Source organism: Hemitrygon akajei, chromosome 11 (genome assembly GCF_048418815.1).
Source record: "Hemitrygon akajei chromosome 11, sHemAka1.3, whole genome shotgun sequence".
NCBI classification, from domain to species: Eukaryota; Metazoa; Chordata; class Chondrichthyes; order Myliobatiformes; family Dasyatidae; genus Hemitrygon; species Hemitrygon akajei.
In genome coordinates, this window is record NC_133134.1 from 164,260,993 (window position 1) to 164,277,852 (window position 16,860).

General features: G+C 41.7%; 1 protein-coding gene across 2 annotated transcripts in view; it reads left to right on the plus strand.

The window, feature by feature from the left end:
* Positions 1 to 4,226: 4,226 nt before the first annotated feature.
* The window catches only part of c11h20orf96 (chromosome 11 C20orf96 homolog), a 39,006-nt gene continuing 26,372 nt past the window's right edge, over positions 4,227 to 16,860 (plus strand). The window contains exons 1-5 of one of the 2 annotated variants that reach the window (XM_073062146.1): positions 4,227 to 4,329; positions 11,718 to 11,797; positions 13,705 to 13,867; positions 14,458 to 14,579; positions 16,448 to 16,606. In XM_073062146.1, coding sequence (XP_072918247.1) covers positions 11,738 to 11,797; positions 13,705 to 13,867; positions 14,458 to 14,579; positions 16,448 to 16,606 — 504 coding nt within the window. In that variant the 5' untranslated portion in view covers positions 4,227 to 4,329; positions 11,718 to 11,737. The other variant, XM_073062147.1, reaches the window with a different exon arrangement.

Below are 16,860 nucleotides of genomic sequence, written 5' to 3' on the forward strand. Positions count from 1 at the left end.
TATTTAAATGATAAAAAATTGGAGCATGCTGCTGTGCAGAGGGACTTGGAAGTGCTTGTGCATGAATCACAAAAGGTTGGTTTGCAGGTGCAGCGGGCTATCAAATGAAATGTTGGCCTTCATTGCCAGAGGGATTGAATTTAAAAGCAGGGAGGTTATGTTGCAACTGTATAGGATACTGGTGAGGCTGTACTTGGAGTACTGTGTGCAGTTCTGGTCTCCTTACTTGAAGAAGGATATACTGGCTTTGGAGACAATGCAGAGGAGGTTCACCAGGTTGATTCCAGAGATGAGAGGGTTAGACTATGAGGAGAGATTGAGTCGTCTGGGACAATCTCAGAAGAATTCAGAAGAACGAGAGGAGATCTTATAGAAACATATAAAATTATGAAAGGGATAGACAAGATAGAGGCAGGAAAGTTGTTTCCATTGGTAGGTGAGACTAGAACTAGGGGATATAGCCTCAAGATTCCGGGGAGTAGATTTAGGATGAAGATGAAGAGGAACTGCTTTCCCCAGAGGGTAGTGAATCTGTGGAATTTTCTGCCCAATGAAATATATTTAAGAGAAAATTGGATAGATTTTTGCATAGTAGGAATGGGGAAAAGGCAGGTAGGTGGAGATGAGTCGATGGCCAGGTCAGCCATGATATTATTGAATGGCGGAGCAGGCTCGGCAGATCAGGTGACCAACTCCTGCTCCTATTTCTTATGTTCTTATGTAGTCAGGTTATGAAGGGATATGGGGAGAAGGCAGGAGATTGGGGCTGAGAGCAAATATGTATCAGCCATGATGAAATGATGGAGCAAACTCAATGGGCCAAATGGCCTAATTCTACTCATATATCTTATGGTCTTAACACCACTGGAAAAATGTCATGAGATTTGCTATTATGTGGCAGCAATACATTGTAATACATAATTAAAAATGTAAATCACAATAGGTATATATATTAAATAAGTAGTGCAAAAAGTTGAAAAATACTTAAGTAGTGCTTATGAGTGAACTGTCAATTCAAAAATCAGATGGCAGATGGGAAGAAGCTGTTCCTAAAACATTGAGTGTGGTCTTCAGGCTCCTGTACCTCCTCACTGATGGTAGGAATGGGAAGAGGACATGTCCTGAGTGGTGGGGGTTCTTAATGATGGATGTTGCCTTTTGAGGCATCGCCTTTTGAAGGTGTCTTGGATGCTGGGAAGGTTAATATCCATGAAGGAGCTGGCTGAGTTCACAACCTTCTGCAGCTTCTTCTGATCCTGTGCAATAACCCCTTCATACCAGTTGGTGATGCATCCAGTTAGAATGTTCTTCACAAATGTCTGTAGAAATTTGCGAGTATCTTTGGTGACATATCAATTCTCCTCAAACTCCTAATAAAATATAACCACTCATAAACACAAAGTGCACTGCAGATGCTGTGGTCAAAGCAACATGTACAACAAGCTGGAGGAACCCAGCAGGTCAGACAGCATCCGTGGCAATGAGCAGTCGACATTTCAGGCCAAGACCCTTCATCAGGACTGAAGGGGGGTGCAGGGGCCCTATAAAGAAGGTGGGGGGAGGGTGGGAAGGAGAAGGCTGGTGGGTGTCAGGTTAAAAACCAATCAGATGAAAGATCAAGGGGTGGGGGAGGGGAACCACTGTTGTGCCTTCTTTGTAATTGTATCAAGATGTTGGGCCCAGGATAGATCATCAGAGATGTTGACACCCAGAAACTTGAAACTACTCACTCTTTCCACTACTGATCCCATGATGAGAATTTATGTGTGTTGCCTCAACTTCCCTTCCTGAAGTCCACAATCAATTCCTTGGTCTTACTGATATTGAGTGCAAGCTTATGGCTGCAACACCACTCAACCAGCTGGCTTATCTTGCCAACTCATCACCATCTGAAATCCGGCCAACAATAAACAAAAAGGGAAAATCTGCAGATGCTGGAACTCCGAGCAACACTCACAAAATGCTGAAGGAACTCAGCAGTCCAGGCAGCATCTAGGAAAAGAGTACAGCCGACGTTCCGACAGGAAGGAATTCGGTCCAAAACATCGACTGTACTCTTTTCCCAGATGCTGCCTGGCCTGCTGAGTTCCTCCAGCATTTTGTTGTGTGTGTTCCTGCCAACGATAGTTGTGTTGTCATTCAGGCTGTACCTAAACGTACATTCGTGGGCATTGAGAGAGTAGAACAGTGGGATAAGCTCACATCCTTACGGTGTGCCAGTGTTGAGTGTTAGTGAGGAGATGCACAGACTGTGGCCTCCCGGTGAAGAAGTTAAGGATCTGGTTGCAGAAGGAGGCATAGATATCCTGGTTTTGGAGCTTGTTGATTATAACTGATTATACAATGCTGCTGAATACTGAGTTGCAGTCAATAACCAGCAGCCTGACGTAAGTATTACTACTGTCCAGGTGATCCAAAGCCAAATTGAGAGCTAGTGAGACTGTGTAGACTAATGTGATGATGGACAAATTGCAGGGGAAAGAAATCCTTGCTTGAGCAGGAGTTGATTCTAGCCATGACAACCTCTCAAAGCACTTCATGACCATATACACAAAATACTGGAGGAACTCAGCAGGCCAGGCAAGATCTATGGGAAAGGGTAAACAGTGGATGTTTCAGGCCAAGACCCTTCATCAGGACTGGAGAAAAAAGATAGGGAGTCAGAGTAAGGAGGTGGGTGGAGGGGTGGAGGAAATACAAGCCAGTAGGTTATAAGTGAAACCGGGAGACCTGGGAGAAGTGAAATAAAGAGCTGGGAAGTCGATTGGTGAAAGGGTTGGAGAAGGGGAATCTGATTGGAGAGGACTGAGGGCCAATATCCTCCAGCATTTTGTGTGTGTTGCTTGGATTTCCAGCATCTGCAGATTTTCTCGTTTGTCATGACAGTAGACCTGAGTGCCACTAGGTGATAGTCATTGAGGTAGCTCAGCCTGCTCTTCTTGGACACTGGTGTGACTGTTGATCTTTTGGAGCAGGTGGGAACTGCAACAGTGAGAGATTGAATGCAACCCATGATACACATGGTTGTGTGAATAAGTGGCCGTTAGCTTATTGAAGAGAAACAGCAGAGACTATTGAAAAAGTCTCACTGACACACTCAGCGGGTCAGTGAACAGTCGGCGTTTCAGGGTGAGACACTCCACAAGGACTGAAAGATAGAAGGGAAGGGAAGAGAGACGACCCCGTACTTAGACTGTCCATTTTCCTAAATAAATGCTGCACTGAGTTCAAAGTCAAAGTAAATTTACTATCAAAGTACGTAAATGTCACCTTGAGATTCGTTTTCTTACCAGACATACAACAGAAGTTATGAAAAACTATACACAAGCTGACAATCAATGTTCAGAAGAAGACAAAGTTCCTCTTGCCTTTTGGGCAAAAGTTCTTGCGGACGTCTAGTATTCTACTAGAAATGTAGGGTCTCAGAAACACCTTCGGATTGACTCTGGATGAAAGCCCAAGATTAAAACGGACGTAACAACAATGAAATCCTGAAGAAATCAGCTGTTTCCCTTACTGTACTTACTGTACTTCCTAAGAAGGTTGGCGTCATTCAATGTCTGTAGTGAGATGCTGAAGATGTTCTATAGGTCAGTTGTGGAGAGCGCCCTCTTCTTTGTGGTGGCATGTTGGGGAGGAAGCATTAAGAAGAGGGACGCCTCACGTCTTAATAAGCTGGTAAGGAAGGCGGGCTCTGTCGTGGGCAAAGTACTGGAGAGTTTAACATCGGTAGCTGAGTGAAGGGCGCTGAGTAGGCTACGGTCAATTATGGATAACTCTGAACATCCTCTACATAGCACCATCCAGAGACAGAGAAGCAGTTTCAGCGACAGGTTACTATCGATGCAATGCTCCTCAGACAGGATGAAGAGGTCAATACTCCCCAATGCCATTAGGCTTTACAATTCTACCGCCAGGACTTAAGAACTTTTTAAAAGCTATTATTAATGCTTTTTGAGATAGTGATTTAGATGTATATCATATTTTTTACTGAGTTAAGTATTGTATGTAATTAGTTTTGCTACAACAAGTGTATGGGACATTGGAAAAAAGTTGAATTTCCCCATGGGGATGAATAAAGTATCTATCTATCTATCTATCTATCTATCTATCTATCTATCTAAACACCGGGCGTCGAGGAAAAGTCAAATGACACAAGGTATGTAGAATGCGCACGCGCGCACAGCCGGCACAGTGTCGCCGGCGCACATGCGCGTTGATGTGGGGGGGGGTGACCGGCAGCGCATGCGCAGGCGTATCACGGGGTTCCGCAACCCCAGTGCCAACGGGTGGACAGCCGGTGATCGGTGGAGCTGCGGTTGGGAACTGGTGAGTGATTCGGGCCGGGAGCTGTCGGTGGAGCGGGGTGTAATGCTGGAAACCCCTACACTAAGAGGCAGGCCTTTGCTGGAGGAGTGAGTGAAGGGATGTTGCTGCCACCTCCAGGCCCGCTGGGGTTACCGTGGCAACAGACAACAATGGTGTCGGAGTGGAGGGACACAGACGACCAGTCCTGGTGTGTGTGTGTGTGTGTTCGTCCGTATCTGTTTATTTCATATATTACCCCTCTTACCTTAAATGCATGTCCTTTAGTGTTTGACTTATTCTTACTTTCTACCCTATCTCTGCTTCTCATAATTTTGAGAAGATCTCCCGATAACACCCTGTCTGTCCAATCTATCTTTAGACCTCAAGTTGTTGAGAGTCCCTACCACCCATCCAACAATCTCTTTGACCTACTACTGTCAGGAAGGGGGTACAGGAGCATCAGGACTAGGACTACCAAAAGCTTCTTCCCTCAGGCTCTGATATCCTGCCACCACCAAGGTCTTGTCCATGGATCAGAGAGCTTTTACCGTACAGGAGTTGTGTGTTTTGTTTTTAAACTGAGGGTGACTTAAGTAAAAATTCATAAGACATAGGAGCAGAATTAGGCCATTTGGCCCATCGAGTCTGCTCCACCATTCAACCATGGCTATCCTTTTTCCCCCTCCTCAGTTCCCTCCCTTTGATGTCGTATCCAGTCAAGAACCTATCAAGTTCTGCTTTAAATACACCCAACGACCTGGCCTCCACAGCTGCCTGTGATAACAAATTCCATAAATTCACCATCCTCTGGCTAAAGAAATTTCCCTGCATCTCTGAATTAAATGGAGGCCTCTATCCTGAGGTTGTGCCCTCTTGTCCTAGGCTCCCCAACCATGGGAAACATCCTTTCCACATCTGCTCTGTCTAGGCCTTTCAACATTCGAAAGGTTTCAATGAGATCCCCTCTCATCCTTCTGAACTCCAGTGAGTACAGATCCAGAGCCATCAAACGTTCCTCATATGATAACCCTTTCATTCCTGGAATCATCCTTGTGAACCTCCTCTGAGCCCTGCAATTAAGCACATCTTTTATGAAATAAGGAGCCTTAAACAGTTCACAGTACTCAAGGTGAGGCCTCACCACTGCCTTATAAAGCCTCAGAATCACATTCCTGCTTTTGTATTCTAGACCTCTTGAAATGAATGCTAACATTGCATTACTCGCCTTCAGCACTGACTCTTCTGCAAGTTAACCTTCAGGATGTTCTGCACAAGGACACCCAAGTCCCTTTGCATCTCAGATTTTTGGATTTTCTCCTCATTTAGAAAATAGTCCACACATCTATTTCCACTACCAAAGTCTATAACCATGCATTTTCCAACATTATATTTCATTTGCAACTCTCTTGCCCATTCTCATAATCTGTCTAAGTCCTTCTGCATCCTACCTGTTTCCTCAACACTACCTGCCCCTCTACCAATCTTCGTGCCATCTGCACACTCGGCAACAAAGCCATCTATTCCATCATCTAAATTACTGATGTACAGTATAAAAAGTGGTTCCTACACTGACCCTTGTGGAACACCAGTAGTCACTGACAGGCAACCAGAAAAGGATCCTTTTATTCCCACTCACTGCCTCCTACCAATCAGCCTAGCTCTAACCATGCCAGTAACTTTCCTAAAATACCACGGGCTCTTAACTTGGTAAGCAGCTTCATGTGTGGCACCTTGTCAAAGGCCTTCTGAAAGTCCAAATATACAACATCCACTGCATCCCCTTTATCTATCCTACTTGTAATCTCCTCAAAGGATTCCAACAGGTCCATGAGGTAAGATTTTCCCTGAAGGAAACCATGCTGACTTTGTCCTATCTTGTACTGTGTCACTAGGTACTCCGTAACCTCATCCTTAACAATTGACTCCAACATCTTCCCAACAACTGAAGTCAGGCTAACTGGTCTATAATTTCCTTTCTGCTGCCTTCCTCCTCTCTTAAAGAGTGGAGTGACATTTGCAATTTTCTAGTCTTCTGGCTCCATGCCAGAATCCAATGATTACTGAAAGATCATTACTAATGCCTCCAGAATCTCTATCGCTACCTGTTTCAGAACCCCTAGGTGCAGTTCATCTGGTCTGGGTGACTTAGGTGTTGTAGCTTTCTGAGCACCTCCTCCCTAGTAACTGCACTCACTTCACTTTCTTCACACCCTTCAAAATCTGACACACTGCTAGTGTCTTCCACAGTGAAGACTAGTGCAAAATACTTATTTAGTTCATCAGCCATCTCCTTGTCCCCTGTTATTATTTCTCCGGCTTCATCTTCTAGCGGACCTATATCCACACTCATCTTACTTTTATTTTTTACATATTTGATAAAGCTTTTACTATCCACTTTGATGTTGTTTGCTAGCTTGTTTTCATATTTCAACTTTTCCCTCCTATTGATTCTTTTAGTTGCTCCCTGTAGGTTTTTAAAAGCTTCCCAACCCTCTATCTTCCTGCTAATTTTTGTTTTGTTTTATGCCCTCTCTTTTGCTTTTACATTAGCTTTGACTTTCCTTGTCAACCACAATTGTACTATTTTGCCGTTTGAGTATTTCTTCATTTTTGGAATACATCTATCCTGCACCATCCTCATTTTTCCCAGAACCTTACACCATTGCTGCTCTGCTGTCATCCCCGCCAGCATCTCCTTCCAATTTACTTTGGCCATCACCTCTGATACGACTATAATTTTCTTGCTCCATTGAAATACTGCTACGTAAGACTTTACTTTCTCCCTAATAGATTTCAAGTTGAACTCAATCATATTGTGGTCACTGCTTCCTAAGGGTTTTTTTTAACCTTTATTACATGACTCCTAATCAAGTATAGCTAATCCCCTCAGGCTCAACAACAAACTGTTCTAAAAAGTCATCTCAAAGACATTCAACAAACTCACTCTTGAGATCCATTACCAACCTGATTTTCCCAATTAACATGCATGTTAAAATCTCCCATTACTATAATAACATTGCCCTTTTGACACACCTTTTCTATTTCCCTTTGTAATCTGTGGTCTGCATCCCAGCTAAAGTTGGGAGACCTGTATATAACTGCCATCAGGGACCTCACTTGCAGTTTCTTAACTCAACCCACAAGGATTCAACATCTTTCAATCCTATGTCACATCTTTCTACTTATGTGATGCTATTCTTTACCAGCAGAGCCACACCACACCCTCTGCCTACCTTCCTATCCCTCTGATATAACGTGTAACCTTGGACATTCAGCTCCTAACTACAACCATCCTTCAGCCATGATTCGGTGATGGCCACAATATCATACCTGGCAATCTGTAATAGTGCAACAAGATCATCCACCTTAATTCTTATACTCCTTGCATTGAGATATAACACTTTGAGTGCTGTATTTCTTACCCTTTTTGATTCTGCATGCCTAATTGCCTAATGTACTTATACTCAACTTGCTGGCTGCAAATTTGTCTTATCATCTGTCTGCCCTTCCTGACATTCTGACTGCATGCTATCTTTGCTTTTTTACCATCCGTCCCATCACTCCAGTCCCACCCCACCCCTCATCCCCCGCCCCCACCAAATTAGTTTAAACCCTCCCGAACAGTTCTGGTCCCCCTTGGGTTCAGGTGCGTTGTACAGGTCATACCTCCCCCAGAAGAGATCCCAATGATCCAAGAACCTAAAGCCATGTCTCCTGCACCAGCTTATCAGCCATGCATTAATCTGCCAAATCATCCTGATTCTACCCTCCTTGGTGCGTGGCACAGGTAGCAATCCAGAAATTACTATCCTGGAGGTCCTGCTTAGCCCTCTAAATTCTCTTTTCAGGACTTCGTTGCTTTTCCTTTTTATTATCATTGGTACCACTATGTATCAAGGCATCTTGCTACTCTCACTCCCCCTCCAAAATTCTGTGGACACAATCCGAGATGTCCCTGACTGTGGCACCTGGGAGGCAACATACTATTCGGGTGTCCCATTCATGTCCACAAAATCCCCTGTCTAATCCTCTGACTATTGAGTTCCCTATCAGTACCACTCCCCTCTTCCTCTTCCCTTCTGCACCACGGACCCATTCTCAGTGCCAGTATTCCAGTTTCCGTGGCATTCCCTTGGGAGGTCATCCCTCACAAGTATCCAAATCGGTACACTTATTATTGAGGTATACCTATTAATGATCTGTTTACTGTTTAATTTTACTTCAGTTTTCCAATCTACCACAGCCAGTTCATGCCTCATGCTTCCTGGTTTGTTTTGTTCAGCTTAATAATGCCAGTTGCACATTGAACTGCATCATTCTATCATTTAAGCTTAAAGGATCCTCAACTGCTCGATTATCTATTAACTGTATCTTATATACACATGTCCAGTTTTAAGCAGCCTGTTCCCTTCTTTCGTCAGTGTACTGACTGCGAAACTATTTCTTCTGTGCTTCATGAATAGTCACAGGCAGCTGTAGAGGCCAAGTCTTTGGGTATATATAAAGTGGAGGTTGTTAGGCTCTTCATTAGTAAGGGCATCAAAGGCTCAATGTGAAAATATCCTACAGGTAGTCTGAGCCAGAGGAAGAATGTGATAGCTCTGAGGAGTAATTAGCAAGTCGAACTTCAGTTTTGTTTTGTCATTCACCATATACATTTACAGCTAAATACTTTGCTTAGCTGTATTTAGAACACCTAGAATTTGTTGCTGCAGGCGGCTACGGAGACCAGGTCATTGGGTGCATTTAAGGGACAGGTTGATAGGTTCATGATTAGTCAGGGCATAAAAGGTTATGGGGAGAAGGCAGGACAATGGGGTTAAGAAAGAACTGGATCAGCCATGATGAAATGACGGAGCAGACTCAATGGGCTGAATGGCCTAATTCTGCTCCTATCTTTTATGGTGTTATTCCTCTGGGGCCAAGTTGTAAAATACAGTACAGTTGAAGGAAAAGTTTGTGAACCGTTTGCAATTACCTGATTTTCTACATTAAATACTCATAAAATGTAGTTTGCTCTTCATCTGAGTCTCAATAATAGACAAACATAATCTGTCTAAACTAACAGTACATAAGTATTGTATTTCTTGTCAATACTAAGTACACCATTTAAACAATCGCAGTCTAGGTTCAAAAAATATGTGAACCTCTGAGGTAATGCCTTCTACAAGAGCTGTTTGGACTCATGTGTTTCAATCAATGAGATGAGATTGGAGGTGTGGGTTGTAGAGGTGTCTTGCCCTATAAAAAGACACACAAAGTCAGATTACTGAAAGCCTGCTCTTCTCAAGAAAGATCTGTTTATGTGAACCATGCCTCGATCAAAACAGCTCCCTGAGGACCTTAGCAGAAGAATCGTAGAGATGCATAAAGCTAGAAAATGTTACAAAAAACATTTCTAAAGACCTGAGTGTACATCAGTCCACAGTAAGAGAAATTGTCTCTAAATGGAGGAAGTTCAATACTGTTGCTACTCTCCCTAGGATGGGCATTCTGCAAAGATCACACCAAGAGCATAACAAGGAATACTGAAGGAGGGGAAGAAGAACCAAGGGTAACAGCAAAAGACCTGTAGAAATCTCTAGAACTTGCTAAAGTCTCTGCTCATGTGTCCACTGTAAAAAAAAGCACTGAACAAGAATGCTGTTCCTGGAAGGACATCACGGAGGAAACCACTGCTCTCAAAAAAAAATTGCTGCGTGTCTCAGGTTTGCAAAGAATCAGCTGGATGTTCCACAGTGTTCTGTGGACAGATGAGACAAAAGTTGAACTTTTTGGAACAAATGCACACCGCTATGTTTGGAGGGAAAAGGGCACTGCACATCAACACCAAAACCTCATCTCAACTGTGAAGCATGGTGGAAGGAGCATCATGGTTTGGGGCTGCTTTGCTGCCTCAGGGCCTGGACAGCTTGCAATCATTGAGGGAACAATGAATTCAAAATTTTATCAGTACATTTTACAGGAGAATGTCAGGGTAACAGTTCATCACCTGAAGCTTAATGGAAGTTGGATGATGCAACCAGACAACGATCTGAAACACAGGAGTAAATTAACAACTGAATGGTTTAAAAAGAAGAAAATTCATGTTTTGGAATGGCCAAGTCGGAGTCCAAACACTGTTCATGCAAGGTATCCCAGACATATTGATGAACTGAAACTGTTTTGTATGGAGGAATGGTCTAAAATTCCATCCTCGCCATTGTGCTAGTCTGATCAGCAACTGTGGGTTACATTTGGTGGAGGTTATTGCTGCTGGAGGTTATTGCTGCTAAAGGAGGTTCTACCAGTTATTAAATACAAGGATTCACGTATTTTTTCAAGCCTGGACTGTGAATGATTAAAGATATGAAAACTGTATTCGATAAAGATATGAAAAGTACAATTGTTTGTGTTATTAGTTTAGGCAGATTATGTTTGCCTATTATTGTGACTTAGATGAAGATCAGACCACATTTTATGAGTAATTAACGCAGAAAATCAGGTAATTGCAGAGGGTTCACAAAACTTTTCTTGCAATCGTACATACAGTCACACACAGCACTTTATAGTTACAATCCAGAACGTACAGTCACAAAATAATATTAGTGGTATGGCCTGAAGATTGACAGGTTGACATAAAGTACGAAGTGCATGTTTATATAAGACAGTATAATGTATATATATATATATATAGCTGGGATGTCTAAGACTTTTACACAGTACTGCATTTGTCAATGTGGAACGGAGGACAAGTTTGTAAATCTGGTGGGAGCAAAGGACGCTGGGAATGGCAAGGAGGAGCACTGCGGGAGGGTGATGGGACAGGTGGCAGAGGAGTGCCAGGGTGTGAGGTAGCATGGGTGCATACACACCCAGGCAAGGTCATTTGAATCCAAACAATTAGTTTTTTGATCATCACAGAATATCTCTCTGGTGCTTCCTGCTTCCTCCCCTCTCCTTTCCCCTTTTCCCAACCATGATTCCTATCAACCTGCCCCCTTCCCACTCTCAGTCCACAATATCAGAATCAAGTTTTATCATCACTCACGTTTATCAGATGTTTTTTTTTGTGGCAGCAGTACAGTGCAATACATTAAATTACTATGGTACTGTCCTTAGCCATCTATATGTGCCTAAGACTTTTGCACAGTACTGTAAATCTAAAAGATCAGCAGTTGCATTTTTTTTTGTGTCCAGAGAATTCTTAATTCATGGCAGAAACTAAAAAGAAGTGAGGTAGAGAACATTAGAGTGAACTTTTACCTCCAGTATACTGCCCCAAAATTTTCCAGGTGTTAATATTGTTTATGTCAGTGGGATAATAAATGACCCAGAGGGAAAAATTTAATAACAATCAAGGGTGAGTTAGCTCTTCTATAGATTCTCTGCTAACACTCGTATTATAATTCTATAATTTGTTGTGTTAGCCACAGGACCCTGAAAGGTGATGGCGACAACGGAAGACTGCAGTATTGTGAAATCCTTAGAAAAGAAACTTAGTATGATTGTAAGTACTGGACCAAAAGTGTTGCAATTTGTTGACCTATTTTAAATTACAGAATCAGGTTACAACACCAAAGAGCCTTCTAGCTAGTACAATGAACTCTAAGTCCAATATTAGTAAAACATTTGCATTATCAAGGTTTTGAAGCCTGTTGCAATACCTAGCTAGTACTAGTTTAGAGAAGTGCAGTACAAATTCCAGATAAATTTATTTATTGGGAAACAGCGTGGAATAAGCCCTTCCAGCTTTTTGAGCCATGCCGCCCAGCAATCCCTGATTAATCCTAGCCTTATCAAGGGGCAATTTACAAAGGCAGGTTAACCTACTAACTGGTACAACTTTGAACTGTGCAAGGAAACCTGAGTGCCCGGAGAAAACCCATGCATTCCATTGGGAGGACATACAGATAGATTCCTTACAGGCATTTTGTTTTCACACCATTCTCTGTAAACTCCATAGATTGTTGTTTGTGAAAATCCCAGAAGATCAGCAGTTTCTGAGATACTTGAGCTACCCTGTCTGGCACCACAATCAAAAGTCACTTAGGTCACATTTCTTCCCTATTCTGATGTTTGCTCTGAACAACAACTGATTAAATATTTATTTTAACGAGCATACCTAATTTGGTGGCCACTGAGTACAGCAGTATAGTAACTTCTCCAATCAACTTGGTGAGCTTTAAAAGAGCAGGAAACACTTGAGCCCACATGAGTTTAAAGGGAGCACAGCAAACAGAAGCTGTAAATTGTCAAACCAGCAAAAATGGTATTAGAGTATTGGATAATGAGGAATTAATATACAAATGAGTGATCTAGATGCCAAACAATCAAATACTGGATTTTCAGAGCTTCCTGTTGTTGACCTCTGATTATTGAAGCCATCCATTCAGACCTTTAAATCCAAACATGAAACTTAGAAAAATAACACACACAAAATGCTCAAGGATCTTCAAGTCAGGCAGCATCTATGGATGGGAATTTTGGGCTGAGACCCTTCCATCAAGCACCTTTGTTCTGTGGTAAAAGGCATGGCCTTCTTTACTGCCATGATAAGGCCAAGCTTAGGTTGGAGGTGCAACATCTCGTATTCCATATGGGTAGCCTCTAGTGATTATGAAACTCAAGATAGCCAATTTGTCATCAATTCCCTCGTTGCTTCTCAAAAAAGTTGAGCTTTTTGCTGTCATGGTATTTGTGTGGGTTATATTGAGTATAAAGAAGTATCAGCATTGAAACTGCATAAATTATTTTTTGTTATGCTATAAAATTATAAAGACCTACTTGATATTCCTTTGTGGGGATCTATATAATCATCCAAGAGCAAATCCACTAATTGACCTACAGAGATTACATGTATTTCATTTTCACAACAATCTGAATAGTTAAACTAATCCTCAAACTATTGGGGACATCCTCTCCAGTGACGCAGCATTCCAGTCCATTGAAACCTCATTCATGTGCCTACCCATTTTATCTAGTCACACACTGGAGTGTGGTTTGAACCATCTAGCTTGTATGTGAACTGTGGAAGTTAATTGTTTTGAATTACAACTGTCAGTGCTTTGATTGCCTGCAAGAAAACAAATCTTAAGATTGTATATGGTGACATGTATAGTACTGTGCAAAGGTCTTAGGCACATATGTATAGCTAGGGTGCCTAAGACTTTTGCACAGTACTGTATATTGATTAAAATGGGAAGGTGGGGTTGAGAAACAGAAATAAGAGTACTTAGCTTTTGAATTAGCGCAGTAGTATTAAGTATTATTTGGTAATGAAATTCATAATGTACAGTACTATGCATATGTCTTAGACACCCTAGCTGTACAGATGTGCCTAAGACTTTTGCACAGTACTGTATGTAGACTTCGATTAATACACTTACTTTGAATTTTGATTTATGTCTTCCTTAGGATTATGTTCAATGGGAGGGGACAGACAGACATAGAGAGGGACACAGTGAGCAAACTCCATCACTTCCACCTATCAAGTGGCTACCAGAAGCTCTAGGGAATCACTGGAAGATTGTGAAGAAGGACAAGGGGAAAACAACACAAGAGCAAATAAAGTGGGAAGGTATTTCAAATCCTTAGTCTGAAATCAGTCTAGGGAAATTTCATTCTCCCTATCCTAACCACTTTGATCGCTTTTTCCACCCGCTTAGAGAACTTCCCCAATGAGTGCACTCATTTGTTGTGGAGTAGCTCATTTGAAAACTGCTCACAGCTTCAGCTTTGGGGCAGGCTGTAACTATATGTCCTGTAAAATAGTAGTCACTAGCCAGTGACATGGTTATCCGGGGTTGAGTGGATCCAAACTTTTGGGTCAGAAAAAATATATTTTATCACAAATAATTGATGGGATGCTGCCATGTTAATAGATTATTTGTTAGCTGCTGTTCTGAGTTAACTGGTTGTGCAAGGATATGAGGTATTCAAGTTGTCTCATGTTTCCAACTGCGTTGGATTTTCATTGCTTTTTGAGCAACGTCATAGACACACATACACTTGAATGTATTCTGCATGCTCATATTTAACACCCGTTGTTCTTGTCCACCCCTGCTGTCGAGGAGGGATATGTTTGAAACTCATTCATTTAAAAGAAAGGATTGACCACTAAAATATCAGATCTAATGCCTGTAATCTCGAAGCTTTGATCTTTTTCAGCTCAGCTCTGTGCTGAGAAGTCCTGTTCAAAGAAATGCAATTATCCATGGCATACAAGAAAAAAAATAAGTGCAGATAATGCCTGCTACATGGAACTAAAAGAAAAAATCTATATACTTAAGGTAATTATTAATTTTCATAATGCTGTATTTCTGTATACACTGGAAGTGAAAGGCAGTATTGCAGACCACTTTTTATTTTATATACTGAATCAATATATATGCCTGCATTTCTGAGTGACACTGAAGTAAGCAGTCAGCGGAAGTCTTGTTCTGGCTTTTCTCCACTTCCTTTCCAGTCCTGATGAAGGGTTTTGGCTTGAAACGTTGACTGTTTATTCCTTTCCATAGATGGTGCCTGACCTTCTGAGTTCCTCCAGCATTTTGTGTTTGTTGTCAGTCAATAGAAGGTGTGCCCATTGAAGAAAAGTTGTCCTCATAAGATAAACAGAGATTCTGAAAATGTTGGAAATTTGGAGCAACACATGCAAAATGCTGGAGGAACTCAGCAAGTCAGGTAGCATCTATGGAGGGGGATAAACAGTCAATGACTTGGTTTGAGACTCTTCATCAAGACTGATGAAGGGTATTGGTTCTAAGCATCTTTCTAGGATGTTGCATTAACTCCTCTGCTGAGTACCCTGCAGTAAGTTGCACACATGGGCATTACATGATCATGTGTCTTGGCAGGATACTACACCGTGGAGTACAATGGATTCCTCCTGTGCTCATTGAGATCTTATACACCTACAACACCACCTAGACCAGGGTTGCAGTTCTGATTAATCTTGCTTCTTCTGACACAGCCCACTGATGCCAGTCACCATCAAATAATGTGAAACCCAAAATTTTCCTACATTATGTGGCTTATCTGTAGATAAGCATTAAAATAATTAGTAAACTAAGTAATTTTTAATATCCATTCAAAGTTTATTCCTTTAAGCCTGACTTGTACTTGAACAGAAATATTAATGTAAAGTTAAGTTACTTGTATGTACAATTCCTGATTAACCCCTTACTCTGGCAGTTTGTCCCACATATGCACCATTCTTTGTGTGGAACTTTTACCTCTCTTTGTTGTCTCTCAAGTTCCTATTAAAATTTCCCCTGTTCTTCAGCTCTTGATTCTTCAACTTTGGCAAGGGGATGCGGTGGGAAACAACTGTGCAGTCACCCTATCTATGCCCCTCGTAATTTTATACATAATGTTAGATCACCCCTCAATCCCTTGCACTTCATGAAATAAAGTCTTAACCTGTCCTACCCTTCCATCAAGATTATGACTCAATGCCATGTTTTCTAGCATTATCATCATATCCATATATGCCCTTAATATGTGGCATTCTGTCAATGTCTGTTTAGACATCATAAAATATAATGACTGACTCTCTTCAGTCTTCCAAGATAGAAAATTTCTAAGATTCACCACCCCCTGAGTTGAGAATTTTTCCTCATCTCAGTCATAAACAGCCTCATTTAAATCTATTCTCAAGCTGTGTCCTTCACCCCAGACTCTTCAGTTCAGGGAAATATCCACCAATATCTATCCTGTCAAGTCCTTCAACAATTTTACAGCTATCCATTAGCTCTCCGCTCAGGCAATTAAACTTTGAGTGGCCTGGGATTGTATTCTTGAAGCAGACATCATCCCCGAAGAGACTAGTGAATCTAGCCCCATTCCACAAAATAAGACCCCTCTAAGAATGTGATTTTAGATCAGCACTGGCAGGTTTCTGTAAGCACACAGGCTGCCAATACTCATGGCTGGCAATGTTACATTGCTCAGATCAAACACTGGGCTTAAAACCAAAAATATTTGAGGATATGTTAACTGTTTTAAAGGGCAGGCTTGCAGTTTTGCTTAGAGCTCACAAGGTAGAAGTTTTAGTGTTAAAGAGTCTTGTTGCTGATTGTCTCTTCTATAGTTCTTCCCTTGAGCATCCAGTTGCTCATACAAGAGTCTCTTTATGTTTAACCATGCTGCTTAATAGTATTTAATAACAGCAAAAAAGAAGCAGATGGATGAATACAAGGAGTATAGCAGGAACCTCCTGGATATTAACATGAAGCTGGTAGAGAAACTGAAAGAGTTGGAGGAAAATGCCATGGCGGAATCCAGAACCCTCCTGATTCAGTACAACAAGTTTAGGGTACGTATCTACTTTGCAAAAAGTCTAGGAGCAGTTGAAAGCAGATAACCTGATACTTCCTTCTAAATTTTATACAAAATTTTAGATCACCCTTCAGTCCCTTGCACTCCATGAAAGGGAGTTACTAACCTGGACCCCTTACTTAATGGTATTGGTCCGTGGCATAGAAAAGGTTGGGAACCCTTGTGTTAAAGTCATCTGAAGGCAAATTAAGAGCCTTGAAAACCAAAGTACTGTACAAAAGTGATGGAAGG